The 20,934-nt window shown below is 39.8% G+C and overlaps 1 protein-coding gene across 1 annotated transcript in view; it reads left to right on the forward strand.

Moving 5' to 3' along the window:
• The first annotated feature begins 343 nt into the window (after positions 1-343).
• The window catches only part of LTK (leukocyte receptor tyrosine kinase), a 98,386-nt gene continuing 77,795 nt past the window's right edge, over positions 344-20,934 (forward strand). The window contains exon 1 of the mRNA XM_017812270.1: positions 344-431. Coding sequence (XP_017667759.1) covers positions 389-431 — 43 coding nt within the window. The 5' untranslated portion in view covers positions 344-388. The remainder of the gene's footprint in view (positions 432-20,934) is intronic.

Raw genomic sequence — 20,934 nt, forward strand, 5'->3', positions numbered from 1 at the left:
GAGCTGAGTTTCGTCCAAGCAGTGTGTGTCATTGAGCCAGCTGCAAGGGAATACTGAGAACCAGGAACAACCCAGTAAGATGCTGAATTCAGCTTTTTCTAGTGAATACTAATGCCTAAAAAATTTATAGATTGATATGTTCATGTCTGAAGCAACTGCCTTGTGGATTTGCTGATCGTGCAGGAGCGGTATGCAAAACGGGAGGAGGAGGAGGGAAGGAAGGGAGGGTGGCTCTAGGACCCATACGAGCAGGAGGTGGGAATTCTCCTCCAAGGCAGCAGGAGCCCGAGCCCGGTCTCAGAGCTCCAGCGGAGCCCACAGGAAGAGCCTGGCACGTCCCCTTCGGAGCCCCGCACCCGGCTGCGACCAGCCCACACCCCGCAGAGCCATGGAGCGGCTCCCACAGCTGGTTCTGTGTGTTACCATAGTGGGTAAGTAACTTATTTTTCTTCCCATCATCTCCTTATGATGCAAAGTCCCTCTTATACCCAGAGACTCAGACTTATTTCATTGCCCCTTCCCTTTTGCCTTTAAACCCGAAAAGCATTATTTTCAGAACAGTGGGGGAGAAAGGGGGATGGGAGAGAAAGTACTGGCATGAAATACACATAAAGTGGAAAGAAAAATCTTGATGGTTGTTGATTCTAAGTAAATTTTGTTCAATGAAATGAATAGGTGATCTGTAGTTTTAGAAAGGCAGATGCTGTTGAGGCTCCGAGGCTGGAAGCAGACAGTGTCATTGTACAAGGATTCAGCCTGAAACTAACAGCTATAACCTAGGACTATTTTGCTTCTCTGGTTACTGGATGGTTTTCTTTGGGACTATTTTAGAAAGGTGGGTGAAAGTAAAGCTGCAGAGTAGTGAAGGTCGCTTACAGGAAAAGGCGTAGTTTGGAGAGGATGCTTTGTCTAAGGAGAGAGATGAGGGACACAGATGAAGGGAGAAGAGATTGGGAGTATGAAAGATGGAGTTATGAGCTCCCACCTAGAAAGTGGTGCTCAGGCTGAGTTTTGAAAGAATCTTTGTGCTGCTCTGTTTGTCACTGTCAGCTTTGGTTCTGAAACACAACAAGAGAAATGAAAGAACAGCAAGAGAGGAGGGAGATAATAGGAGGGAAGCTGCAGTAAAAGGAGAGAAGTTGTGAAGTGGCAGCATGCACACAAGCAATGATGGGAGAAGAAGGTAGGAGTGGGACACATTTACTGTATGTGCACAGTGGCAAGAAAACTCATTATGAAAATCAGGAGAGAAAACCTGTATCAAAACATGCTGAACTTTTCAGAGAGCTGCAGTTATGGTAGTATGCCCAGTGCAGAGACAGGGACTACAACTTGACCCTTAGACAAGGATCAGGAGACACTTCTACATTTCTCAGTGTAACAAATAATATAACTTTCAGGCAGGAAACAAGGAAAAGCAAACAGGTTGTTGGGCTCTACAGCTAGCTCTTTCTAGTGCAGTGAAATTCTCTCTCTGGCTAAATGATGCACTTGTATATATTTACTTTTATATGAAGACACATTGAGACATCAGTTTTTAATCAGATTTCATAATTTATTTCTATTGACAATTGTATGCCAAGGCATAGCACAGAGTTTTTAATTGCAGCCTTCTTCTAGCCTGTTATTCCTATTGGGATGACGGAAGTTGCTTTACTCTCAAAGGGTCCCAGGACAAGTGTACCTCATGCAAGCAGAGCTGTATGTCCCCATAGCCTCAGCTTTTATGGCATGTGATCTCATCAGGAACTAAAAAATTTCATCCCAATGTTTTTGGTGGAATGACTTTCAACATGCAAGTAAGGTTAATGTAAGGAATATATATGTTTATATTCGCTGTGTATCCAAGTCTGTGATATGAAGCATGACTGTATTAGAAAAGAGGTAAAAAAAGGATGTGTTTCAGAGAGAGCAAGTAAAGAGCTAAATGAAAATAAACGTACATTTTACAATCTCTGTTCAATCTTCTGCCAAAAATAATCTCGATCACCCAGGGAGAGACTTGGATGCATGAGCATTTAACTGTGTAGCTGCTGTCACAAACTTCACATGAGGTTTGCTTATCTCACGGAGCTATTATGGTCGGCCTTCAGATTCTACAGAAACTATTTTGAAAACCACTAGTGTTTCCAATGAGGAATTTTTCCTGGAGCATATTCTTGGGGCGGCTTTACATTTTCTTCTTTATTTGGAAAGACCAAGGTCTTAGTGATGAGGGAATTTGCAGGTCCTCTTTTCTCTCTTTTGTTTTACTGGCTGGCATATTCCTTTCTAGTGAGCACTGTCATAAAAGGATGATTTCAGAGTTCCCATCCATAGAAAATTTTTGGCACATCAAAACACTGCAGGATATTGGAACTCCTCTTGGTGCGAAAATTAAGACTCTATGAGAAAATTAAGAAAGTTGTACAGAACAGCAGCAGAAAAAAAACCTCAGAAAGAAAACCCCCAAACCAGTAGTAACAAAACCAGGAAAGGACTCAGTGCATCGATGTGCATTGTTCAGTGTCAAACGAATTTCACAATCATTTGGAGGCTGAGGTTGCACTCTAACCCCATGTCTCAGGAGATGGCTAGAAAGAAAGTGAAAGAGGACACCAGTTGAATATCTGGGAGAGTTTTCTTTTTATTTTAAGCCCTGGTATTACTTTGAGCCTTCATATTGGATGATTTTCTTACTATTACTTGAGCCTGATGCAGGGGATAGGTCGGTCCTTTTCTCTTCTATGAGAAAGTGGATTGTGCTTGGCCAGGTGTGCTTTTGAAGGTGGAAAGCAAACTATTTGCAAAATTACAGCACCACATACATCCTGAGCAAAGCTCAAACACCATTCCAAAAATATGGTCATGCTTATGTCATTCCTGGATGCTTGCATCTGTCTAACAAACAGTTTTCAGAAGACTCAAATATTTTGTTTCTCTCCCTGGTTTTGTCTACCTCTCAGAACTGAGCTGGCTTGTTTTGTAGAGGGAGTATAAACTGGTTCAAGTTCAATCAGTCCACACGTATATGAAGATATAGGAGTACCTCATTCTGTCATAATCCAACTTAAAAGAAACCTGTGCATCTATCTCACTTAGACAAACCTTTAGTGCTTTGTGTATCCCTTTGTCTGGAGAAGAGCACACCAAGAGTGCAAGGGATGGTACCCTGTGTTCTCTTTTGCCTTTTCATTGAAGAACTTTTATTTTCTTCTTCTTGTGCCTGTTTCAGTTAAAGTAGCACACAGGTATAGTAGTGGTTTCACTTAAATGGTTCCAAGGACAGCACCCAATGATCCTTGAAATTTGTCTTAGGAGTTAGATCCACAGTCCTTTACTGTGCAAATGACAGCATATTTCCATATACTGTGCCCAGTCCAGATATGCAATTCAAGGCACTATGACTGTCACTGAAAGTCAAAGATTGGGTGGATGCCTTGAAATAAGAACATGACAGTTCTTTTTAAGTCATAAACATTACAAAGTTGAGGACCCTTTGAAATACAGAGAAGAAGGATATGATAGATATATGGGAATACCACAGCAAGGGATCACATACAGACAAACACTGGGGATTTGTAAACTACATCAGGGTGGAGGACTAAGTTGGAGAAGGAAGCAATCAGGTAGTGAGCCATGTGTGCTGTTTCTTTAGAGCTGAAGACAATGTCTTGTGATCAGCCATAGCAGAAATCCATCTTCCTGTCTGTGTTACATAGCTGCACAGTTTCTAATTAATCCGTAAGATCAAAGTTGGAGAAAAGGATGCCCCACTCCAGCGAAGTTTCAAAAGCATTCCTCTCCCACCCCCTGGAGACCTAAACAGATACACAGTAGGGTCCCTCTCTTCAGCCTGCTTGTATGAGTGAGAGGGTGCACACTGACTGTGCTGGAGTGCAGAAGTGCATCTGTGATGTCTCTGACAAGATTGGAGAGAAATTTTCATCTCAAATTAATTTTACTGAAAAATGTTGATGTGGTGACACTAAAACGCTTTATAAAGTGGTCTAAGTTTGAGCTGTTATGTTTGGTCATTTTGTTTTTTGTGTGCACCAGTTAGTTCATATTGAGACATTCAAATGAGTCTGTTTTAATTCCCTTTTTTTTTTTAATCCAAACTTTTGCTTAGAGAAGTCTTTCATTGAGAAATCTGAAATCTTTATTTAAAAGCATAAAACATGACTTAATATCAAATGTTTTGTTTTGATATGAACTGTTCTACTCCAGCACTCCCTGAAATGTATTGGTCTTTGCAATTTTACAAAGCTTCTGAAAGATTTTTATGTTGACCTGTGAGAGGGTTGGTTTGTTTGTTTTGTATTAAAGCTGCTCAGTTATTTTGTAGTACCACATACCAATTTGTACTTAGATTTGTGCATGGAGGTGGTTGTCCTTAGGCTGATGTTCATTACTGTACATACAAACAGTGGCCAGTACTGTTTGTAGTTTGATATCGGATCAAGATCCTCAGAAATAAAGGAAAAAAGGTAACTTTTTGCAAAATTTTAGTAAAAGAAGCAGCACAAAGCAGCTGCTGAGAGGAGAGGCAAGTGAGCTCTTTCCAGGAATAAATGGAGAGGAAAGAATCCACAGGGTTCATAGTTAACTCAAATTGATGGACCTCTATGGGAATACAGTTACAGCAGTGTAACATCTTGCCTTCTGTATCCGGAGACTTTTATCTGAGACTCTTACGGATAAGCATGATTCCTGTATTGAATCCTTAAATCAGAGGAGGAAAATAATGACATTAATTATGTTAATTAATTGGATCAGGCTTATAGTCTTTTCCTGTCTCTCAGCATCAGTCCTTCCTCTTACAATTCCTCTTCCTCCCATTCCATGATAATTGCTTCCCTGCTTCTCTCCTCCTCTGGCATGTAACAAACCCAGTGTTTTGATGTGGCCTGCTATCAGCAGGACATGGTGTGCATAAAGATGAAACCTGTGGCAGGTAGGAGAGCAGGCCAGCTTGGAAAAACGGTGAACTGTGATGTTTGATAAGAGGTGACTTGCGGCGGGTCTGACAGATGTGCTCTGAGTGCATAGGGAGAACTGAGCTCTCTTATGAGAGTGGTGACAGATCACACCAATGTGTTATGTGTTGCAGGAGGAGCATGTAGAACCTTTGTTTCAGATTGTGACTGGTTCAGCATCATTAGTGGCTGGAGGGTCTGTGCCTGGGGAATGTCAGGTTCCTGCCATTTTACGCTGGATATGCAAGAGGGAAGCTCCAGCGGTAGTTGAGTAAATGTGGCATCAAGGCCTCCCCAGGTCTCTGCAAAGTCTAAAGGACTACAACCCTCAGGCACTTGACAGGATGTCACTGAAGCATTTTGCCTCCCTGTTAGAAACATGTGCTGTTTCTAAGAGCTTTTCTCAAGGTGGTGTACCTCCACACTGCAGCTTCTCCCAATGTGTATCATACCAGCACAACTGGACCCCCAAGCAGTAATGAAACCAGAGGGAAATTACATAAAAGGTAACAGAGGTGACATTCTAGTCTTCCTCACCTAGAAAAAGCAACTCTGTCATATGTACTGAGTAAATAAAGACCTCAGAATTTCAGGGAGATGCTAACCCACAGGCCAAGTTTTGTCTTTCTAGGAGAATTTCAGGTTGGTTTTCTATATGTGCTCTTTAACATAAGGCTGGCTGGAAAAACATGAAATTTTAGACAATTCTCCACTTGTCAGTTAAAAACTTGTTAAGAGTTCCAGCTCACTTTATTTTAGGCAGTTGGACTACCTGATTGTTGTAGGTCCCTTCCAGCTGTGCTATTCTATTCTATACAAAGATAAAAACCTCCCTGACAATGGCACTGATTGAGTTTAAAAAGCTACTGTACAGCAGTCCAGTAGAGTTAGGGGTAGTCAAGAATGAGACCGAAGTAGAGAATTATAGAATTAAAAGTGAAGTCTTTTCAAAAGCACAGATTTATCCTTGCAACTCAGTTTAACTTTTGCCCTGTCTGATGGGAGAGCCGTGTCTTTTAATAAGACGTCACAGATTTTCAGCTAATTGGTGTCTGAAATCCCATAAGCTTTGCTTTATCAGCCAAGAATGATGCATTTATTCATGCGTTTCAGTTGCTCAGTTAAGTCTTTGGTTTGTTTTTTTTTCCCCAGTTTGTAGCACAGCATGTGTTTGAAGGCATAAACAGCCAAACTTTCTGGGATTAGAGCATCCACACCTCTGTGTCTATGTTTATGGTGATACATATTTATATACTAAAAATATAGGAGTGATAAAGTAACTGAGTGAGAGTGCACTAGGAAGTGACCTGAAGGGATGTGATGGTGTTTTGTTGCGGAGAATCAAGTGCAGGAGATGAGAAGTGACTGTTCCTACGTTGTCTTGATGAGTTTTTATGCTATCCAGGAGCCAAAAGAAACCCAGACTGGAACTTTTTTCTTGCCTTGAATCAGAACTGACCAAATAATAGCAGTCGTATTGGAACTTCAATGAGAACTAAACTGGATAGCTTAGTGGTTAAGAGTCACAATTCACTGAAATCACACTTCCCACAGCAGAGATGATGTTGGAAGCACCTGCTTCCCTGCAGTAATGCAGAACTCATTTGGGTGGCTCTGCAGCTGTGACCAAGACCTTTTTCTATGTGCTGAGGGTGAACTCTCGAACGCTTGGGCTCTTCCCTTTGTAGCTCTGCCTCACAATATCTGCTCTGCTTTCCTGGCCTTAGGGAGCAGGAGGAAACTGTGGGGATGTACAGAGAGGATAGGAGGTGGCCAGAACTGGGCAGAGGAGCAGGATGGAGGAACTCTTTTCCAATGGAGACCAGGAACCCAGCCAATGTGGTTTTGGATTACCAAAAAAAGGGTTAGCAGCTGTCAGCCTGAACTTGAGCAACCTCAGGCAAAACTGAATTCAAACTGGAATTGAACTGAACAACTGCTTTGCTTTACTGGATAATTCATTTGGCAGTTTTGCAGACCCTGATGCCTTGACTAATATTTTAGACAATGTAAGGAGCACAGATGATTATGCTTACACACTTCTAATACCTTAGCTTGATTTTTTTTTCATTTTCTGTTTCTGTTGTTTGATTTCACTGCAGTTTTAATTTTCCAAGTATCTGCTATCTATAGTTTTTTTTCCCTACTGAGCTCTGGGTGATTAAAACCTATTTACTACTTTGACTTTGGCAAATAGAATCGTAGAAAAGCATGACTACTTGACATTTTCATGGTCTTCAACATGTTTTTAGAGTTTTCTGTGTGGCATTCTGATGTGTATTGTGCTGGAGTTCAGATTTCTTCACCTGAGTAACACTTTTAAAGTATGTAATTCACAACAGGAACATTTTCTGTGTTTATAGTCACTGTAGGAGCCCAAATAGTATTTAAAATCTCCAAAAGAAACTTTCTTTAACCCCATGCAGGCTAACAGTTTAATGCCCAGAGTTTAATGAGACACTGTACTTCATGAATTTTATAAGCCCTGATAGCATAGTCATCACTATCACTATTTTTTCCAACTTTCCTGAAGTCCCACATACCTCCTGAACCTTCAAGATCTATCAGGCTCTTAACAGAGTTTAAAGTGTCCCAGAGTCTGACAGTTTGTATTTGTCAGTCTGTTGCAGTCCTAGAGAAGAAAGTCAGTAGAAATTGCAAAAAATAACCTTGCAAATTAGTTATAAGCGCTGACTCCAGACACAAACATTTTGCTTCCCCTCTATAAGCTATTTTCATTTTTTATTTGCTGATAGATTTTGGACAGGGCATAGCTTTTTTTATTTCTTACCTTTCTATTTTGATCCCATATGTTTTTTCTCCTCTCTCGTGTGCCTTCCCATGCATATATATATGTCTGAAAATTAATTAAAGGAAAAATCTGGGGGGGGTTTTGGTTTGGGGTTTTTGATTCTTTTTTTCTTGAAAGAGAATTATTTTTTTTTACTTTTTTTAGAATTTGAAAGGATGTGGAAAACCCCTTTGCTTTAAACAAATTGTCTTTCCCACTTTCCTCATTAGGTGCAGTTACCCAAAGCTCCTCAATTCTCAGGGGTTGCTTGTGATTGTTTGTGATAATATTTTAATTACATATTTTATATATAGATCACAATTTTGCAGGGGTTTGTGTGTCATGTGACTCTATAGGCTATCACCTATTTTAATCCAGCCAAGAGTTATTTTTTAATTAAGCTTCATCAGAAATTACAATCACTTCTGTACTAAGGTACTTGCTTAGTAAGCTAAAGAAGTTGTTTTATTACTGATAGAAACTGCTTTGTGGCTGCAAGAAGGAAGATTGACCAGAAGCAACAGCCCAATTAATAGTGTTACTGACATTCCTCTGCTGAGAATGGTGGGGGGTAATTTATGTCAAGTAATCATGGTTTAACCCCAGGCAGCAACCAAGCCCCACACAGTTGCTTGCTTGCTCCCCCACTAGTGGGATGGGGGAGAGATTTGGAAGGGTAAAAACTAGAAAACTCATGGGTTAAAATAAAGACAGTTTAATAGGGAAAGCAAATGCCACACATGCAGAAAAAGCAAAACAAGGAATTAATCCCTTGCTTCCCATGGGCAGGCAGGTGTTCAGCCATCTCCAGGAGAGCAGAGCCCCATCATAAGTAAGAGCTACTTGGGAAGAAAAATGCCACCACTCCAGACATCCTCCCTACCCCTTTCTCCTTCCTTTTTACTCCTCCTTATACTTTATATACTGAGCATGATGTCATATGGTATGGAATATCCCTTTGGTCACTTTGGGTCAGTTATCCCAGCTTTGTCTCCTCCCAGTTTCCCATGCACCCACAGCTTCCTTGCCAGCGTGACAGTACAAAAAGCAGAAAAAGCCTTAGTCCTGTGTGAGCACTGCTCAGCAATATCAAAAACATCACTATACTGTCAACCCTGTGTTCAGCACAAATCCAAAACACAGCTCCATACCAGCCACCGTGAAAGAAATTAACTCTGCTCCAGCCAAAACCAGCACACGAGTCAATGTAGAATTTCAGAGATAGAAGTGGTGATTCTTCTGCTGGTTTCTTAGGGCTCTTGAGACTGAGTGAACATAAAGGAGGTCAACATTTGGTCAATGTTTAGCTTGTCTCTCCAGCATGCATGTCCATCTTGACCTCTTTGGCCAGCTCCCAAGTGACAAGAAAGGGAGCCAGTCTCCCAGCAGAGCCAAAAGGAAGGTGGGCTAGAGAGGAAGGAATTGTTCTAGAAAACCCTTAATCTGTTGTTTTTTATTGAATCTCTCCCCACAGTCATTGAAATAAGTGTCTTGTGAACTAACCTGTAAGATTAGATGCCTGAATTTAGACTATGTCTAAATATACCCTGATATAGCTGTCTATATACCCTGTCTATATACCTTGGTACAGGGATGTCTGCTTTTCATTCTCTGCAAAGGAAAAAGTGCTTGATGCCAGTGCTTGATGCTCAATGTCAGTGAGCTGACAACAGCCTTATGAATTAGTACAACTGTGAAAATACCTACAATCCTGTTTTACTAAGTAGAAAAATATTGTTCTTAGCTATAGTGGTGGTTTGACACCACCATCTAGTTGTGGTTTTGACAGTTCCTTCTTTTTGGATCATGTTAGTTTTTTGCATCCATCTAATAAAACTTTTAACACTTTTAGAGGAAAAAATTCAGTCTAATAGTCTGAATCCTATCACTGATGCTACATTACTGAGGAATAAGATATACATCATGGTGTTGTGTGGCCTTCAAGTCTCCCCCTTAGCCCTTAAGACAGAATAGTCTGTTTTCAACTTTGACCCATACCATGTAGAGTGTTGTTAAGAGAAGGTACTCTTACAGATTTAAGGATAGGACTGAACCTGCTCAGAAGGTGTAGACCTGGGGTTTACATTATCATCTTAAAGGAAGACACTGAAAAAATTTGAACCCAGGCTTAAATTTTATACACAAAATATTTTATTAGTTCTGGCATGCACAGAAGTGCTCCTATGAGTTTTTTTAAAAAAAGTCAGCCACATTTAAGAATACTCTTAAGCATGTCCTTTCATTCTTGGTGACCCAAATACAAAAAGGAGCAAAAAGTAAAGCTAGTGAATGTACCTTTGCTTAGTCTTTCTGAACTTAGCAAAGGGTAAAAGTACAGCAAGCACTGTTTTTCTGCTACCTAAACTATCCAACCTCAGGTTTTACATCACAAGATAGGGTTAAAAATCATCAAATTAAACCAAACATATTTATGAGCCATCTGGTTTCTGAGTCTTTCCAGTTTGTGTTTGCTATCCTGGGTAACTATTAAGTCATTTTTGTTGCTGTAATTTTCATGTCATTACATGGCTCAGAAACTGCATGTTTAAGAAAAACACTGTAGAGAACTGAATTCAGCATAGAATTATAAGCACTGGCAGCACTGGAGACATTTGTCATTCTTTCAATCGTTCTAACATACTACTAAAAGTAAATGTACAAAATAAATACATTTTTTCTTTTAATATGTCCTTAAATTTAAGTTGGACAAAGAGAGCTGGAAGGTTGTATTACCTATCTCTTTTACAATATGGTAAGGGGAGTCAGATTTCCGAGGACTGGTTTCCAATTCTGCCACAAGCTTTCCATATGATTTGAGGAAGACGACTTAGTCCTGGTGCCTTAATGCTTGTCCTATTTTGCCTGTTTTATCTCCCTTCTTCAGATATGGTGAGACATAATATGTTCTAGTTCCTTGAAATAGATTCAGCGTGCAGAATTTTTTCTTTCTTCTTTTTTTTTTTTAAGTATAATTAAGGGAAATTTGTAACTCAATTTCAGTGGAAATTTGCTTTGAAAAAAGTTTATTCTTTCACATCGAATGTTGGGTTATTGACAAGAGTTTTCTAACGGCATTGGCTTTTGCATTGGTGGAGGAAACAAAAATGTTCTCCTTAAAAGTGTGCATTTTTAATGCTTTTCCATAATGTATACTTGTCTGCTTCTGAGAAGGCACAGCACTGGTGAATAGATGTAAAATTCCCTCTTGTTTTCCTGGTGACCTGACTGATATTCTTCATGCCAGCTTGGTCATTTGTATCACCGAGTCAATTTTCAGAGTATAGTTTCATCTTAGGAAGAAAGAGAAGATAGCTGCAATTGCCTGTATTTGTCTTCTAGGTACAAAAAATTCTGGTGCTATTTCAAAGAAACATGTTTGTGAATGCTGACTAAATACACTAATCAGCTCCTCTTTCTCAGTCTCCCTCATAATTTTTGAACAGAGCTGTTTTCTGAACATTATCAGTTTTACAAAGTCAAATTTGGTTTTATGGGTCTTGGAACCTTTCTGGCTATTTTGCCAGCTGGGCAAAGCCATTCTCAAATCCTTGCACTTTGACAGCCCTGCTGCCATGTCTTGCTCTTTCTCATGTGGCTTGGTATCTCTTATACACGGTAGATAGGAGTACTTGGCAGATTGAGCTTAGTGAAGGATGCACTGGTGCCTTTAGGTCTTGTGAGAAGTACACAGCTTGTTTCTCTGGTTCTGTCTCTCACACCTGGCATGAGCTTTAAGAAAACATAAAACACCTCATTCTCTATGCCTTTAGTGTCAAAGCCTAAATTCCCAGATGCATAAAGAGGAAGGAATAAGTGTATGCAAATAATAAAGCACACATTACTCAGGCTAAGTGTGCTTTGGAGGCAGGCATTACTTAGAGCAGCAGAGAACGCTAGCTATGATGCAAGGAAGACATTTAAAATCTTGGCTGACAAACTCTTTAATACACCGCTTAAATTTGTGCTCAGTTTCACATTCCACCTTTTTAGCCTCCTCAGAGTGTTTGTTTGACTACTTTCCTCTTCCAGAGTCCAGCTGGCATTGAGAGGCTCAGCTGCTAGGAAGCCCATTTGGGAGGTTCAGCTGGCATGGCTGACTCCACATGCTGCTGGAGCACTTACTCGCAAAGTTAAGGTCCCAACCTTGGAAGCTGGCAATTTCTAGCTGAGGATGTGAGGAAGATGTTTGAAAGATGTTTGACTCTAGAGCTGACAGGGCTATGCTGTGGAGGTAATAGCAGGAGTAGGTGTTTGTTCACCTTCATTGGCACGATAACTGCATTTTCTTCAGAGACACTGCACTGCACTGTACTGGGTGCTCTCAAAATCTTAATGTGGAGGTATAACAGTGGCCATGACTGCCTTCAAAGCCAAATGCAGACCTCCCTGTGCCCCACAAGCTGCAGCCTGCTCCTTCACAAGGCTCTATCAATGAAACCTGCCTTACCAGCTTCCTGAGAACTGAGCTGGCTTCCTGTCATGCCTTAGAGTAACTTCAAAACCTAGTCTTCTCTGAGAAGACTCTGAGTAGAAGACAATGAAGTAGAAATTCACTGTCCCAAGAGCAATTACTCTCTACCCAGACCTTCAAAAATACTGTAATATAAAAAGATACAGTAAGAGATTCTAGCTTGGATACTTCAGATGTAGTTATGGCACTATGGTTGGTTACACAGCACTCTTTTTCTTACCACAAGATGAAATTATTTCTCGTCTAAGCCATTCCTGTGTGGAGGAACACACACAGATATAGACATATACATCTCTTTGCCCATGTGCACGTGTGACTTATGTATGAATGTTGGTTAATGTGAATCTGTAATTGTCACTGTTATAATTATAGTAAATCCTATTGGATTGCTTTTAAATTGTTAAATCAGTTAATGATTAAGTGCTGCTAAACCCTTCTGTACCCTTATCTTTTATATTTATATCCTTTGATTCTAATTTCACTTTCTTTTGTATGTTTGATTCACGTGGTAACAGTAAAACTTGCCACTGAACCCTGTTAGTTGCACTTTCAGAAATTCGTATTAAAACTCGATTTTTGCTAAAATCTTATACTGTGATTCTTGATACAGCACAAACCACTTATTCACAACAGAGGGCAAAGCAAATAGAATCTTAGAATCATTTAGGTCGGAAAAGATGGAGTCCAGTTCTTAACGCAGCACTGCCAAGTCCACCACTAAACCATGTCCCTGAGTTCCACATCTGCAGATCTTTTGAACATTTCCAGGGGTGATGATACCACTACTTTACTGGGCAGCCTGTTCCAATGCCTGACTACCCTCTTAGCGAAGAAACTTTTCAATGTCTAAGCTAAACGTCTCCAGGTGCAGCTCGAGGCCATTTCTTCCTGTCCTGTCTCTTGTTACTTGGCAGAAGAGACCAACCCCCTACTTGGCTACAACTCCTTTTAATTTGCTGTAGAGAGCAATAAGATCTCCCCTGAGCCTCCTTTTCTCCAGGCTAAACACCCCCAGCTACCTCAGCTGCTCCTTGTAAGGTTTGTGCTCCAAGCCCTTCACCAGCTTGGTTGACCTTCTCTGGACACTTTCCAGCACCTAACTGTCTTTCTTGTAGTGAGATATTTCAACATGTACTTCCAAAAGAATATACTATCTAGTATTGACTGTGCAGTTCCCTCAGAGCGCATATGTTGTGCATGCTCTGTCACACTTCCTTGTTAGCGTAAGTACAGTGACATTCATAATCTACTTGCAAAGGAGGAGTAGCTTTTATTGACCATGTAGCTGGCTGCTATGATTATAGGGATTCTTGGAAGTGCTTGGGATACTTCTGGTATTTACTGTGTCATTTGCAACTTTCTGATGAAGAGGAGTTGAGGTTTCTTCAGGGGGAGCTGGTACAGAAAGGTTGAACACTCTCTCCTCCATTGGGATGATATCTACTGGAGTACCAGGTGGGCAGTGGGAACTCTTGACAATCATATACAGATAAGCACAGTATTACTCCAATATATATTTGGTCTTTTCCTGTGGATGATAATCTGCTAATTACAACTACAATTTCAAGCTGTTTAGAGCTGAAAAGTAAAATGATATGCTGGATGAGCAGTTCAAGTACGATCTAAATATACAGAAACTGACAGGTTGGCATTTGGTGGGCACGGTAAGTCAAGGAACCCATCCTTGGTCTAGTAGTGCCTTTCTGGATATGAGAAGAGTGTGCACTGAAAGCACAGTGTAGAATTAAAGAATGTTTCAGGCAATGTCTGTGTTAACTGTTATAAACTGCATAACACTGTGAGGTGTTTTGTCACCTTGCAAGCTGTCTTCTCTAAAGGACTCCATGTTGATATACTGTACTGGAGAAACAGCCACATTTGCTTTAGGACTTGTCATGATTCAGGCTTTTAGTGAGGATGAACAGAGAAGAAAACACCACAAGCTCTTGACCTCATGTTAGTTGTTTTCTTCATTCCGCTGGCAAGTGTCCTGGAAGCAAAGAACTAAGGCTGTCTGTGTTCATCTTAGCTTGCTCATTTGAGGCCTGAGGAATTGAAACCTCATTTTTCTCTCTTGTGTGGACAGGTCTGGAGTGACTCCTTGTCAGCAAAGAAACTCTAACCACATGCCAGCAGTAGCCAGGCATTGATCTTTGGGGACACTCTACTGGGAAATGTAGTCTCTTTCATAATTCTCTGATAAACACTTGGTTAAAGCTCAAAGGGGCTGATGGTCTCATACCATTTCCTCTCCTATCACCTCCAAAGACTGAGTGCTCTTCTTGTGATTCCAAAAGAACTTAGTACTTCAGAGGGTAAGCAGTGGTGAAGCAGGTCTGTCTTCCAGCAGTCAGAGTGTTTCATGAATTCATTATAATAGATGTGAGTTTTTTTCTCTTGAACAAACAAGAGCTTGAGATATCCAGAGAATTTAATATTTATATGTTCTGTTTGTTTGTATCCAGTGTTTTTTGTGTGGTTGTTTCTCAGGCATATAGATACTTTCCAGATATATCCAGAAATGCATCCAATTATGTTTCCATACTGCCTGCAAATTAAAAAGCTCGGGGCTGATGGGAGGGACTGTCCCCAGCCATTTTCTTTCGGTCACTAATGTGTTCATTAGTGTTTAATCAAATTACCGATAGTCTGAAAGGAAGTAAAAAATTTTTCCAAGAACCTTTGTTTCTTTGCAAACAGTCATTCTGTTTTCTCCTATTTGATGTTCTTACACTGATTTCTCACTGGAGTGGTAGTTTTTTAGTGACATTCTCATCTCCAGCATGAAGCTTAAGATAGGCTGAAACATCTTTGAAAGGAAAGAATGAGAGGCTCCCTTGTCTTAAAATAGATTAGATCAGTGCTGGTGTGGTCTAGTTATGAGTTTTCTACTATTCATTCACTTCCATGAAGCTGCCTGAATATAAGAACTGGAGATATTTTCAAAGCAGTTTGGGGTGTTAAGAGTATCAGAATAGCCATGATGGTATTGGCTGTGCCAGCCGAAGCTCATCCTTGCAGCAATGAGAAACAGTAATATGAGGCCCTCTTCTGTGGCAGGGAAGAAATTCCTAACTTCACCATTTCAATTTTGGCACTGATTTGGAAGGACTCCTTTAAGGGAAAGTAAGAGCTCATTATATTCAAGGACTTCTTTCAGAAGTAAAATAAAACCCTTCATGTGAAATATTGAAATATCCCACCTTAGCTGCTTTCCAGTTGAGAAGTGTTGTATTGCAGCCCAAAGATCTTGACTCTAAACCACACTTCACACTTGAAACCACACCATACTCTCTTGGAAGCCAAAAATAAAATAAAATAAAATGCAAGATAAGGAAGGATCCTTCTAGTCATAGTAATTGTTTACAAGACAACTGACTGTCTTCTGTTTTATGTGTTCTGAGAACAGTGGGAACATCATTCCCACTGTCTTCTACATTTCTTTATTAAAGGGGAAAACAAATGAAAAAACCTGAAATAGACGTGATCTCTCTTCTGTTTGCAAAGTCAGTTTCCTACCAAAAATGGAGTGGTACAATTCATAAATCCTGGTTATGTTGTTTTAGGCCATGAGCAAAAACTATGTCATGTTTTTTCAACACAAAGGTGATTTTTTTGGATCAAAAAATAAAGTTCAGGTCTTGGCACAAATGACAAAAGTGTCTTTGAAAATAAGAAATAATTTGCCAAAGAGCCATAAGGTAGTCTAAGTCATACCTGACTTTTAGTCCTTTCAGGAAGTTCTGAATACCAGGGCTGTCCCACCCACTGGGAATCTGTTAAACGAAGTTCATTGCTCACAACGGTTGCAGTTTTAAAAAGACTCTTATCTGTTTCATTGTACTGGCTGTGAACGAAGGTATTCATACTGGGGAGTCACCTGTCAGATGGCAAATGCTTTGGACAGTGTGAACGAGCTTAGTCCTAATCCTTTCCACAAGAGAGTTGTGCAGATTTTAGGATACTGCCCAGACTCACCTTCCATGGAGGCTTGGCTCTCATGCTGCTCTGAAACAGTGAACAATGAAAACGTCACTCTTTTTAATATTCAGCATACCATCAGGGCTCCATCCTTGTTAAGTGGTCTCACTATTAAGAAGACTTATGTTTATGTGAGTGCTGTGATTTGAGTTAGCATCCTAGCCCTGTCTGCAAAGATTCATTTCCTGATGAATACTTCGTCTTACCTTTTTTCCCACAAGGTCCCTGCTAGTTCACAGCTTTTCTTTCCAACAGAGCTTTCACCAACCTCATACATACCCTAGAAAGTGATATTCTTTCATGCTACTGTGGCCTGTCAGGCCTCATTGACAAAGAACATCAACTGGGATTTCTAACAATCCTCCCACTTCTTTTTGTCCTGTTACTGTTTAGGAAGGCCTTGGTCTCTGCTGTCCATGCCTGAGATACTCTTCTCTATAGTTGAGCCCTTTTCTTTACCTTCTTGATTTTTGACTCAGACTGGAAATGGTGCCTGCCTGCCCCAGCACTATAATTGTCTTCAGCTTGTCTGCATTGATGAGTCTGAGGTTACCTTGTAATTTGGTGCTCCCATAATTGCTGCCTCTTGCTACTGCTTTCTGTAGCTGTGCACAGACCTGCCCAACTGCAGACAGTAGACTTGTGGCCAAGGCCATGGCAGTGTGGCTTCAGGCCACTTGTGTACCATGGCACTTCCCTTTTTTACACTCTGCTTGGCCCATCTGTTTTCCCCCTGGGCTGTAGCACACCATGACTTATGTGGAGCTGTCTTAATACTTCAGAGGCACTGATGTCTGCTCTCTACTTCTGGAAGGGTGTGTTGTGATGATACAAAACTACTACCTAGTAGCTCCTCCTCATCCTCATGTCTCTTTTTGTCTTATGGTCATCGTATTCTGGTATTTTTACTGATCTGTTGCTTTTTGAGTGTGTTTAATTGTCCCTTGCAGTTAGATCTGTGGCATTTAGGACTAATGTGGCATGGTTTGTAATTTATTTATGGTGCGTTTTTTGTCAGCTGTGCTAGACCATGCAAAATATACTCCCAATGTCTTAATTATAATTCATGTAAACATGTCCATTTCTGGAGAGAGGCTGGAATAGAAGCCTGTGGTGCTAAGATAATTTCTGTCATTAAAAGTGAAAAAAAAATCCATTTACCAAGTGTTGGGTTGAGATTTAAAAAAAAAAAGTGAACTATACTCTTGTTTGACAATTATATTCTTTGCATGTCTTACACTGTTTTATTTGCACCTCTAATTAAATACATGTTTTTAGGTACACATAAAATTGGAAAATTAGTCACTTAATAAACTTCAAACAGCTCCTCTCTCCTTTCATCCTGTCTTTCCCTCCCTCTTCTCAATGCACATATTTTGTTTCAGTCATAACATGCATAACATAACATAACATACAGTGTTCCTTCAGAAATCGATAGATGTCTGATCTTGGGGGGATCTCCATTCTGATTTTCAGCTAATGCACCTGAGCTTAACATTTGCTTCTTTATCACTCTTTGTTAATTGTCATGACTGGGTTTCATGATACTGGTTTGTCTCTTCCTTGATGTGATTTCTACCCACTTCTCTCCTTTCAATAAGCAGGAATATCCTGGGCAGTAGGTGGTTAGGGGTCAGTGCAGATTAACTAGAAACACTTTTCACTGCAGTCAGCCTAGCGATCTACCTAGTCATAGTTGAGTGGATGTTATGTGAGCTCTTTTTCTTCCACATTTGCTAATTCCTTAACTGCAGGTTGTGGCAGTGCTGATAAAACTCATTTCCCTGGACTGCATGTAGAATTTATTTTTAACTTCAATTTACTCCCTAGAGATCCATTTCGCTGGAGACCATTCTTTTTGTGCTATGTGGTTGCTGGGCAGGGTCTGGTCCTTCATCTGTATTTTTTATCTTCAGAACTATTCTTCGAAGTTGCTAGGTGATGTCAAAGTCCTTCACAGCATAATATAAAAACCTTCTCCCTTTTCTACGTCCTGACTCTTTTTTGGTGGCATGGAGAAAAAGAATAGGATGTGACTCTGAAGAACTTACAGGATGCATCAAAAAATGAGCAGGATTAAAAGTTTTTCTGTCCTCTTTTTTTTAGATGACAGTCTTGGCACTAACAGAAGAAACCCCAGAGTTGGTAATGCACTGGGGAATTTAATTCAGGCTCTTGATCATGAAGAATGCAAGGGATGCTGCCAGAAAATTCAGGTTTTAATTCTGTACTTTTCTGCAACCTAGTTTAGCCGTTGAAGGGTTAATTCAGACATCAGTCTTTTACTGTTGTGTCAGAGGTTCTTAACACAGGTTAGGATGTACAAAGTGAATACGTGATAAACCAATTCACTGCATGGCACTGGCAATAAAATTCCTTTTGGCCAACTTGAACCATTGAGTAAGTGAGTAGTTTAAGCTAGTGTTTTAGACTCTTCCTGTAATGCTTTCCTCTCTCTGTTAACTAGCTCAGATTTAACACTCAGGTACTAGGTGGTTGAAGTCATAAATCCCATTCTTACATATTTACTGGACAATTTACGGTAAGACATAGTTTAATCTTTTAACAGTACTGTTGTGCGTCCCACCTTTTAACAACTTATGCCTATGAAAACTGAATTTGGACATGGAGAAATTGGAATCTCTCCTTCTGGAAAGGAATTTGGCAAATACTGAGAGGAGACTTGTGGCAGTACCTCCATATTTTCCTGGCGATGTTGCAGAGAAATTGTAGAGGATGGAATCTTCCATGCTGCTCCATATAGATGCTGCCAAGGTACTGGTGCTAGGCATACTGCTAGATGAAGTTTAGCAAAAAATTTGTGTATTTATAGTCTCATATGAAAATATGATTTGAGAAACATGGTGCTTTCTGACAAAGGAAAACCACAAGACTACAAGCTCTAATACAGCTGCATAAATCTGATATGTTAACTGGAAAGCTAAATTAAGAGTTGAAATGCTTGTGTTGTAAGGGAAAAGTAGGATGAAGTAAGTTACTGAGAAAAATAGGTTGGGCACTAGAAGGAAAGTTAACTGTTTTTAAGGTTGTATGAGCTGCATTTCCCTGGCACACAGACTGTAAACAAGAGTACATAAATGTCAGTGATCAGACCAAATAGTTTTAAATATGATGGCAAAGAATTCTCTTATGATGGCAGAGAATTCTATTAAAAAATAAGAAACAGAAAATGCAAAGGTTGTATGTTTCTGAAAGCTGCTGTCCATGAACAGACCTAGAAGGTCCCTGTCAAAGGACATTAGTTTATTATTCTTTTCTCTTACATGCAAAGCATCTGAATATCACCGTGGAAGGCAGGAGCTTGCTGCCCTAACACTTCCTGGTCTATTCCCTGGAGACCTAGCATGTTCTTTAATACTCTGTACCACACAGTGGATTGTAAAGAATGTAATACAAAAAAAATAATCTAACAAATGCCACTAAAAAGAAAAATCATGAAGTAAGCAAGAATGTATTTTCATACAGATTTATCCCAAAGATCTCAGAAGTAATTTTTTGCTATGTTTTGGAAAGCTAGTGGAGTATGTCCTTTTTGTTAGAAAATCACCAGCTGCAGGTGTGGTTTTAAATCGCTGGGTTCGTTGCAAATTTAGGGTATAGGAAAACTACAAAGAATTGTTCATGTGGACAATGCCATTGTAGTTTCCAAAAAATAAGGTGAGTTTAAGACAAATTTTATTCCATGAAACATTGTGTAGTTACCTGTATTTCTATTGTTAATTAATCAAACATAATAAAATTTTCCCATTATTTTCCTCAAGATTGTAATCAGGATCCAGCATATCATTTGAGTTCCCTTTTACCATTTTTAAAAGTCAAGAAAACGCTCACTTTCTTTTCATACTGAGATACTTCCAGCATTCTGAAACTTTCTAAAATGAGCGTTATAGCAGAGGTACCATCAGCCAGTTTGTTAATGACTTTTGTCTAGAGCTCTTGATTTTTAAACTTTTTATGCCTGAGGAGGTAGTGCTCTTACACTCTTATATGGCATTTTTGTACTGGCAGCGGGGGGGGGGCGGGTTTCCCTTCTAAACACAGAATCTACAGTTAATGGAAAAATTTGCCTTTTCAGCATGATTATTGAGAAACTTACGATTTCTATTTAGTAAATATCCATGTCTTTATTCTCTCTTGTGCTCTGTGCTCCTCATATTAAGCCATATGCATTCAAATCTCCCATGTTTGAGGTACCAGTGATGTTACATAGTGTGTCACTGATTCATCTCTTCTTTTCTCTAACACAACCTTTCCTTCCTATGCAGATTTATAATCTCATAGCACCTTCCCTTGTATCTCAAGGGTTTTGAAAAGGTGTGTACCTGGCAGCTAATTACAGAGACTGATACAACAGTTGCTGGTTCAGTGGATATCTGTTAATAATTTGATACCTCTAACCTTGCTGAACGACCTCTGATTCTCTTTCTTCTCTGTATTAGAGAACATGCATTCACTTATCTAATTTCTGTACTGGGGTTATTTTATTACTCATCTCTATCCTTGTCGTTATCTGATATATGTCACTGTCACATGAGAATAAAAGCATCAACCATGACTTCTTAAAATCAACTGAGGAAGTTTTGTGCGTACATCAGCAAAGAAAAGGATGAGGGGTTAATAAAAAATGTTGGTACATTTGATAGAGAGCACTTACAACTATTACATATGTGATCAAATAGATATTGGAATTGTGTCAACCACTAAGGTGTATT

The sequence above is a fragment of the Lepidothrix coronata genome, unplaced genomic scaffold, assembly GCF_001604755.1.
Source record: "Lepidothrix coronata isolate B3197 unplaced genomic scaffold, Lepidothrix_coronata-1.0 Scaffold1, whole genome shotgun sequence".
In the NCBI taxonomy this organism is placed as follows: Eukaryota; Metazoa; Chordata; class Aves; order Passeriformes; family Pipridae; genus Lepidothrix; species Lepidothrix coronata.